Source organism: Glossina fuscipes, unplaced genomic scaffold (assembly GCF_014805625.2).
Source record: "Glossina fuscipes isolate IAEA_lab_2018 unplaced genomic scaffold, Yale_Gfus_2 287, whole genome shotgun sequence".
NCBI lineage: Eukaryota > Metazoa > Arthropoda > Insecta > Diptera > Glossinidae > Glossina > Glossina fuscipes.
Window position 1 is genome coordinate 140,474 of NW_023998630.1, and position 9,543 is coordinate 150,016.

The 9,543-nt window shown below is 33.6% G+C and overlaps 1 protein-coding gene across 1 annotated transcript; it reads right to left on the reverse strand.

Moving 5' to 3' along the window:
- Positions 1–1,259: 1,259 nt before the first annotated feature.
- Positions 1,260–2,966, reverse strand: LOC119642924 (heat shock protein 60A-like). The gene has a single exon (XM_038042240.1). It carries the CDS (start codon positions 2,964–2,966, stop codon positions 1,260–1,262), a length of 1,707 nt encoding a protein of 568 aa, XP_037898168.1.
- Between the last annotated feature and the right edge of the window lie 6,577 nt (positions 2,967–9,543).

Here is a 9,543-nt window from a genome sequence, read left to right on the forward strand (position 1 = left end):
AAAGGTAGATCCATCTTAAGTTCTTCTGCATAAGTCCACTTACCCTGTGCCACAATCGGTGCAGCCTGTTAAAAATTAAGTGGACATCATTTGAACCAAATGGGTCTATTTTGGGAATTTGAGTTACATATTTTTTACATACCCACTTATCGTTAAATCTACCCTTCCAATATGCGGGTTTTCATGACAATTATGTAAATAATGTGTACTTTTTGGGATATTATTACCAAAAGGAGCGAATAATTGTACTAGGCGAAGTGATATAGGGTATGTAAATGTCGGCGATGCCCGACTATAATTTTCTTGCTTGTCTTACCATATGCAAATTTGTTTACTTTCAAACTTCCTCTGCCTGTATTTTGCATATGTAAATAAATGAATTTGTTATCATAAATAGCTTTAATTAATTTTAAGATATCAAATCTTCAGAAAGAAAGAGATAATTTAAAGGTATATATATGTGCGTGCGTGTCTGCGTGTTAATTCTTCAAGCCTTTCGAGTAAGTTCGAATGTAATTTATTTCCAGCAATTATTTAAAGTAATTGCAAATATACTTATTCCTTTATTGAAATGATAAACAGATTCGTCTAAATACTTTGAAAAAAAGCTATGGCAAAATAAGTAATAGAATCTATGCAATGTACCAAAATTTAAGTAAACCATTATCCGCAGAACGGATGAAGATAATGAAAGGTTAAGGAAAAATTAAGAAGAAAAGGATGTTTTCGGATCGATTGCAATGCACTTTTTAATTAACGTCAGAAATTTAAAAAGCCATAGACGTTTTGTAAGTTCATCAACTTTCTAAATTTTTCCCTTTTGCTACAGCTGATTTTTACCATAGATTGCAACTTTTTGCATCCTACTTAAAAGAAACCCTTACAAGAGATTTTTAAATGAATTGAGTTGATTGTTGTAGGTGTAATTAAAGTCTATCCCCATAGTAGTTCTGATATTCTCTACAAACTCTCTACATATATGTGCATACAGTAGGAATTCTTTTTCGATTTTCTCGAAAAGCTATTCCTTGCATTCTTTTTTTGTCTAAGCTTATACATTTAAAAAGAATTGATAATGATAAAAATTTTATATTCATATTTCAATTTCAATTCATATTCAAATTACATATTGACAATGGAGTTGCGTTTTATATAACAACACAATAATGATATGAAAAGAGGATATACGAACATAGGTAATTTAAATGAAATATCGAAATAGTGACATGGTTTCAATAGTTATAAGAACAGAAAATATTTTACATCATGCCGCCCATGCCTCCCAAGCCGGCCATTCCACTCATGTTAGCAGGGTCGCCTCCTTCTTTTGGAATTTCTGTAACTACAGCTTCGGCGGTGGTCAAAAGAGAAGCTACTCCAGAAGCATCTACTAGAGCTGTACGCACCACTTTTGTAGGATCAATTATACCCTTTTCAATTAGATTGCAATATTCGCCTTTGAGAGCATCATAACCATATTCGCCTTCTTTGGATTCGATCGTAGCTACAACCATAGCTCCATCAACGCCAGCATTTTGGGCAATAGTCATGCAAGGCATACGTAAAGCACGGCAAACAATTTCAATTCCCATATTTTGGTCGTGGTTATTAACTTTTAAAGCTTCTAGTTTAGCTATGCAACGTAACAATGCAGTGCCCCCGCCTGGTACGATTCCCTCCTCAATTGCAGCTCGAGTAGCATTAAGAGCATCCTTCATACGATCTTTTTTTTCATTAACTTCCACTTCGCTCGAACCACCCACACGCAACAAAGCTACGCCAGCAGCCAAACGTGCTAAACGTTCTTGCAATTTTTCTTTTTCGAAATCCAAAGTTGTTTCAGCAATTTGATCTTTGATTTGTTCAATACGACGTTGAACATCTTCTTTCTTGCCCTTGCCTTTCAAAAGTAAAGTGTCATCTTTAGTAATGACTACTTCGCCAATTTTACCCAAATCGTTAATGTTAACGTCTTCCAATTTAACGAGATTGGCATCATCACCGAAAACAATGCCGCCTGTAGCTATAGCCATATCAGTGAGAGCAGCTATACGTTTGTCACCGAATCCTGGGGCTTTAACTGCCGCCACTTGCAAGCCAATCTTCAAACGGTTTACTACCAATGTACTCAATGCCTCACCATCGATATCTTCGGCAATAATAACTAACGGCTTGCGATGTTGATTGGCTAGTTCCAGACAGGGTATAATGCTTTGAACTGATGAGATTTTTTTGCCTGAGAACAGAACAAACGCATCTTGGAATTCAACTTTAGCACCTTTTGATGAGTTGATAAAATATGGTGATATATATCCGTGATCAAATTTCATGCCTTCAATCACTTCCAGTTCATCGGTAAGCGTTTTGCCGTCTTTAACAGTTATAACACCATCGCGGCCTACCCTTTTCATGGCTTGGCTTATCAAATTACCAATATTATGATCACCGTTAGCTGAAATTGTAGCTACCTGCGCGATTTCTTCTGGAGTATTAACTGGACGTGACATACTTTTTAAATGATTCTTAACGACGTCAACGGCCATCATTATACCACGGCGTATCTCGAGAGCATTTGCGCCTTTGAAAATCTTGTCAAAACCTTCCTTTGCAATCGCACGAGCAAGCACAGTTGCAGTCGTTGTTCCATCGCCCGCTTCTTCGTTGGTGTTATTGGCCACATCTTGTACCAACTTTGCACCAATGTTTTGGTATTTGTCTTTTAAGTCAATTGATTTAGCCACTGTGACGCCATCTTTGGTTATTTTGGGTGAACCCCATGGCTGTTCAATAATGACGTTACGTCCTTTTGGACCCATTGTGACGGCAACAGCATCGGCTAACACATCGACGCCTTGCAACATCATAGCACGAACTTCCGGACCCATTTTTACATCCTTGGCATAGCCTCGCACTGTTAATTGGCTCGTAATTCTTGAACAGGCAAGCGTCACAGGTAAACGGAACATTATTTTGTCTTTTTATGAAATTTACGCTAAATGAAATTTCTCTTGATATTAATTGCCTTCACGGCTTTCAGAAAATTGGAATAATATGTGCCTCTAGCAAGTTCGAAAGTTTGAAATGAAAAAATTCTGTTTCTGAATAAAATCTTGTGAAAAAAAAATCACTTATGTCAGTATACATCAGAACCAAGAAATGTCAAAGAGAAGACGTTGCCACAAATTGCGATTTCAATATATTGAAGTCAAGGACAATTTTTCTCAAAAACTATTTGCTTTGGCATATTAAGGCTAAAAGAAAAATCATAGTAGGCTAAATAATTCATTTTGAGGTTCTTTTATTAAATTCAGCAACAAATATGAACGATATTTGCGAGGAAAAAAGAGATTTCAAGTTAAATTTGCTTTTGACGTTTTTCAAGTCGTACATTTTGAATATAAAAAATTTTGATTAGCGTTTCTTAATTTTAAATATAGCCACTTCATTCTCCTTTTGACGCTGTACTCTTTTAGATTGTGTCAATTTTGGCAAACTTTCAATGATAAAGTTGCTTCAATAATTTTTAAAGCAACCATGATTAAATAATAAAAAATTTTCGTTTGGTTAATGAAATATTACTTAATATCTCTATAAGTGACGTTTATTTAAGCGGCATTGTTTTCTACGAGCTGACCCTGGTTAATATTTAAATTTCCATTATTTTTGAACGGAATCATAAACAAGTCAAAAGGATATTTCAACGCGTTTTGACCAAAACTGCAAAGAACAAATTAAGACTAACACTATTGCATAGTACAAGTTTTGAAGGACTTGAAGAACAGCAGCTCCTTCCCCTTCTCTCTCTCACTCTCTCGCAGTAGATTAGCGTCTCTAAGATTTGTTGGCATTTTTGTAAAATCTTGCCTTCAATCCATTTTCATATTTTCATAATCATATGTTTTCATGTTCTCATAATCTCATATTATTTAGTTCCCATATTTTATATTTCCACGTTTTTACACTCCGATATTCTGTACATTCATATTCTATATATTTGTTTTAGTGTTGTCATATTAAATAGGTAGAAGTCTTTCTGTAAGAAGGACTTTCTGATTTTGATTTTTTACAATCTATATTCTTGAATTTTTCAGGACCCAAAGACATTGCAGTCATATTAATTTATTTGACTGGAGTTCTATAATGCTGGTGAACGGACATATTGTTACAGCTGAAGTAGTTTAGGAACTTAAACCGATAAAGAAAGGAAAATGGACAATATTGTCGATTGTCTTACAGTGAATTGTAACGGAAGTATACGAAGTGTTAAAAAACGGGAGTGGGAGAGTTATATTTGGCCGGGGCCCAGTCGTGCATATCCACCATCATTAAAATCTCTAGCGCCCCATCCTTTTATTTTTTATCTTCTATTTCTTCTATTTCTATTATCATAAAAAATGAATGGGATAAAATTTATATTTCACCTTTTACTTCACTAAAAGGTATTGTTAAAAAAAACTAATCTACGACGTCGTAACGTCCGCCATAATCATCTAAATTTTTACTTAGAGAAGCGTAATTATATGCACGTTACGCTTTGCTGTGCGCATGTGCTACGACAAATTTGGCTTTTTTTCAACGCTAACTTGCAGTAAGTTCCAATGTTTCTACCAAGTTTGAAGTTATCTTTTGCGACTAGGAGAACATGCACCGCACACAGACGTGGCTTAATCGATGCAGAACTTCATGCTGATTGGAAATATATATCTTTAATAAAGTGTGTGAAGATTCCTTTTGGATGCCGCAAAATGAGTATACCCCGTCCTTAGGCGGTTGCTATTATCATTAAATTGCAATAATTTGCTGAAATATAGTTTTTACGAATCTTCCTCCACGTTACCATATTCAAGGGTGCATTAATATTTCTTTATATGAATTGCATGTCTGGCCCCTTAGTTTGCCAGTGCTCCTCAGTTGGTTTTATTTAGTAATTTGGCCTTTGTTGCTAACTTATTCGTGTTTGTTGATCATACAATGAAGGAACATTATGCTAACTTAGACTCTTTGACTTTTTTACATGCATTATTGGAGTTTTCTTTTTTTTACCTTTTATGTGCTTTTTTGCTGTAGTGCATCTGTGCATGAATGTGTGTTCGTGTATTGACGTTTTTAGCCTCTTTTTCTCTTCACATGCGAATTTACTCTTTCTGCTTTTTTTTTTTAAGTTCTTTACGTAGTGTGCATTCATACTGGCGTTTGAATGCTTTCTGCATAAAAATCAATTAAGAATTTTGAGGTCGGCGCTTATGGGTATTCTAAAGGGATATTCAATACATGCAGACTTAAATACCGGTAATATAGACAGAAAAATAAATTCAACAATATTTATGTTTTAGATATTGAATATAACATTTTATGTACACACGTATTTTCACCAATATTTGAATTTCTTCCTCTCTTCGCTTATTTCATTTTATAAATTTTTATTTAAAAATTGAAGAAAATTTTCTACTACCTCTATCAGTTTATTTGCTTCAAATTGCAGTAGAATTTGCTATCGTTTCTCTTTTCCTCTTTGTAAGAATATTACTAATAATTGGTAGAAATTTGTGCTGTTGCTCGCACTTTAATATCAGCTCGATTGGTTAAGTTTTGCACAAGATTGAACTATGATTCTGTTGTGTGACGTCGTACACAAAGAAATGAACAACAATGCAACAACAAGTTTCTTTTCTAAACTTCTGTACATAGCACACAATGTTTGCATTAAAGTTTTACAGATGTTTGTGTGTGAAAATGTGTTTTCCGTTTACTATATTATTGTTAGTCTGTGCTGTTGTGCACTTTTCCTATAAAAGAAAAAGAAAGTTACACATTTCGTTTTTTTATTTTTTCTATTTGTGCTTTAGTTCCTTTCGATTTACTTACTTTGTTCTGTGTTGTTTGTTTGTATTTGAAAGTGTTACCGCTTGGTACACAAACTTTGCAAAAAAAAAAAAAAAAAAAAAAGGCACAAACTTTTTCTTTTTTTGAAAGAGAGAAGAGCGATAGAAAACTTATTTAAAGATAACTACTTTGTGTCGGTTTGTCCATATGTAAGCGTGTTCGTTCTCATTTATTCCATTGTATTCGTTTTTCATTGTTGCTTGGCAGTTCTTCTTGCCTTTGCTGATAATTAAACCGTATCATATATATACAATAAACGGTAATTGCTTCAGGTGAATGGAAAACACTTTGATTGATGCTAATGAGTAGAATTAGATAATTAAAGCTGAAAATCCGTGCAATTCTCTTGTTTTGCGAGACTCCGCAGAAACGTAAACTTTCAAAAATCTGATTTTGAAAAACAAAAGGAAAATGCAAGACTACTTCCAGATAATACAAAATTCATTGCAAAATTGAAGCAAATTTACATTTTGCGTTTTAAGCCGCCTTAAGGCGTAAATTTATTGGTGTAAACTGATTTTGTTCATCATGAGTAATATTACTAATTATCTTGAGAAGCTTTGCATTTACCTCTTAAAACCTATAAGACTTCTGCTAATTATCTTTCACGAAGTGATTTCGAGTTCATTGTATATATGAACTGAGCTGAGCTAAGGGTTTTTTGTTCTTATGCGTGTTTAGTAGATCTATGGGCGTATTAATTCATTAATGTTTCATAAAGGACGTATTATTATGCGCTTACTATTGTTATAATGCCTGCTTGCTCTCAACGGATGTTTTAAAATATTAAGTTCGTAACAGTCAAACAATAAACAATTGTTCCTGAGTTTTTTTTTTGGTTATATTACTTAATGGATCTCTTAAAACAGCAGTTGTCCTTATTTCGCGGAACGCCTGTAATCTGGTGTGGCGTCGTTCGAGAAACCTCAATTAATGTGACTAAAAATATGCTTGTTTGTTGTGTCAGTCATGGAGATGTTAAAAGTGTGATAAGAAACATTTCACTTTACAATTCGTACTTGTTCTTTGCCAGTACCTGCAGAGTAGATAAAACACTTTTTGGAATTACTTACAATGAGTCGAAAGGAATCTCTCACGTTTATTTCGTTAAGCAAACAGGGAAAAAACGAACTTCTTTTTAAGAAACTCTCGATTCTCTCTCGTTAGGTGTGTTCTCTTAAAATCGTACTAATGCTTTACCTAAATATTTCAAGTTGGCCAAAAAAGTAGTGATGAATTCCGATCCTCGTGGCTTGAATATTCTTATCACTTTTTTCATCATTGCGTGTTATGTAAAATGGAAATCAAAGACCTAACCAATGAGGTTCGAGCTCATGATACTATCTGCTCTGAAACTGGGCTTTGATTTTTCTATAGTGCTTTTTTTTAAATAAAAAATAAGTTTTATTAAACATACGAGGAAGCTGCGTAATCCAAAAGGCTATAAATGAGTCTGGTTAGACCTAAAGTTGAATATGCCTATGTATTGTGGTCGCTTTCCTTATCGGGGCTAAGCTCAGTCAATCAAATCTGTCCAGAATCAATCCTTATCCTTAGGGGTCCAAATTGGGGTCCACTAATGTCTCTTTTAACGTATGAGAAAAGATTGCATTGCTTTCAGTGGAGAAAGATAGGGTGATCCTACATTTTTTCTTCCTAGTGGACTTAATAAATGGTGTAACAGATTCGCCGCCTTTGTTAAGCGAGGTAAACTTCAACACTGCTAACTGCTTTTCAAGAAAACTTATTTTCATAAAATTCAATGAATTATGAGATACTTAACCCCGAAGGACAAATCTTTAAACATTATCAAATCAATCTTTTAGTACTAGCTTATATTTCTCCAAATTAACTTTTAATCTTTAATGCTTCGCACGATTCGTTGCTAAGCTTGATATATTTGTCACTATGAGATCATACGCTTTTGGATTAGTTTGGTGGTATTACCCTATGGTGTATCTGTACCGCCTGAAATTGTGCCTCTGTGTGACACGTCGATATGATTTTTTTTCTACTATTTATTTACTTACATACGGATTTTGTTATTTTGTTTTTAAGCTGTGTTTTTTATTTATAACTTATATGAAGGTTTAGCCAACACTTTTAATCTTAAGCCTCTACTTTTACTCAATTGCTCAATGTTATCTATAAGCAAATAATACTTTTCCTGTCACTTTTAAATCCTTAAGTGTCTTTTTTGCGCATCCGTCGTTCGAAAGTTTTATCCACAAGGATGTCAATTTATATATGAAGCTGCTATTCCAGAGCGACTTTTATTATAAAATACTTAAAGGTATCTTTTGCTGGCATATAAGGGCTTATAAGGGCTAAATGATCTTCATTCTTCAAATTTTCTTAAGATTTTTGTGGTCCAAATTTTTTTTTCACCCATTGTGTTTTTCAACATAGGAAGATGTATGTGAGGTTATCGTGAACTTCGGCTGCTCTAATCCATTTGCAATAAGGTCCTTTCTTGAATTAAAAAGTGTCGCTGCGCCATATAGATTAAGCACAGTTTTTAGTGGATAGACATCAGGCAGTTGAATAACGCAAAAAGTTAATGCACCTTATACCACAAGTATTGTAAAAGATAGTGAAAATAGGTAAGATGTTTTATTCCGTATAAACTTTGTACGCATCAATTAGTGATGCTATCCACCATCCCTTGCATTGTATTAACCGTATTATTAAACTCCGTAAATGAGCTGACTGAATGGAAATGTCCTGACAACGCCCAGCCAGCTTCCTCATTTATTTCATAATCAAATATCAGTTTCGTTAATTACTGGCGCCTACATAATCTTATCCGGAGGTAAGGGTTTCATTGGAGGATTACTGTGCTTTAATTAAAAACGCAGATATTGAGAGAGAACGTTGATCAATGAATAAATTTATCTCTTAGAACAAAGATAATTTGGTTTTACTTCTAGCCATTGTACGACATTTCCTCGGTTATTTCATTCAATTTATTCGAACTTTTAATTTTATCATAATCTATCCGTTCGTTTATCAATTCTTGATGAACTCATCATACATACGGCTTATGCTCCCTGTACACAATTACAGTTACACTGACTTTTATGACAATGAAAGAAAATTTAAAAAGAATGAAAAAAGGAAGCAGGAAAAAATGGTTAAACAAAGGAGCAAAGATTTAAAAAGAATTTGTTCGTCCTTAAGGGGATTCCAATTATGGTACTAACAACAATATAAACTAAATTGATTAGAAATTAAATTTATTAATCTTTTAAACTTTTAGTGAAGTGTTTGGCATAAAGCAAATTTTTTCAGTATCTACGTACCGTTTTAGTGTTTCTTACGCTCTTACAAGTTTTAACATCAAAACTTATCGCCTAAGATACAATATGTATTTGATAGACAAGAATTTTTGCTGACGCACCAGAAGGCTTAAGACACTATTAAAAAGACAAGAGAAAATTGAGCAGAAAGTCAACGGCTTCGAGCTATATGTCACAACATATATAGTTGAGCTATAGCTTTAAAATGCATATACAAAGTAAGACAAACAATAAAGAAGAATTAATTTAATCTAGTAAAATTGTATACATTACTCACCTTCTATGGAAAAGATATAAAATAGGTGAATATATAATATCCTAAATAAATTGTTTTTGTAAATTTATTTTATGTTAATAATGG

What these genes read in the sequence shown, in the direction of transcription:
- LOC119642924 (XM_038042240.1), bottom strand. Translation starts at nt 2,966, where the DNA reads ATGTTCCGTTTACCTGTGACGCTTGCCTGTTCAAGAATTACGAGCCAA.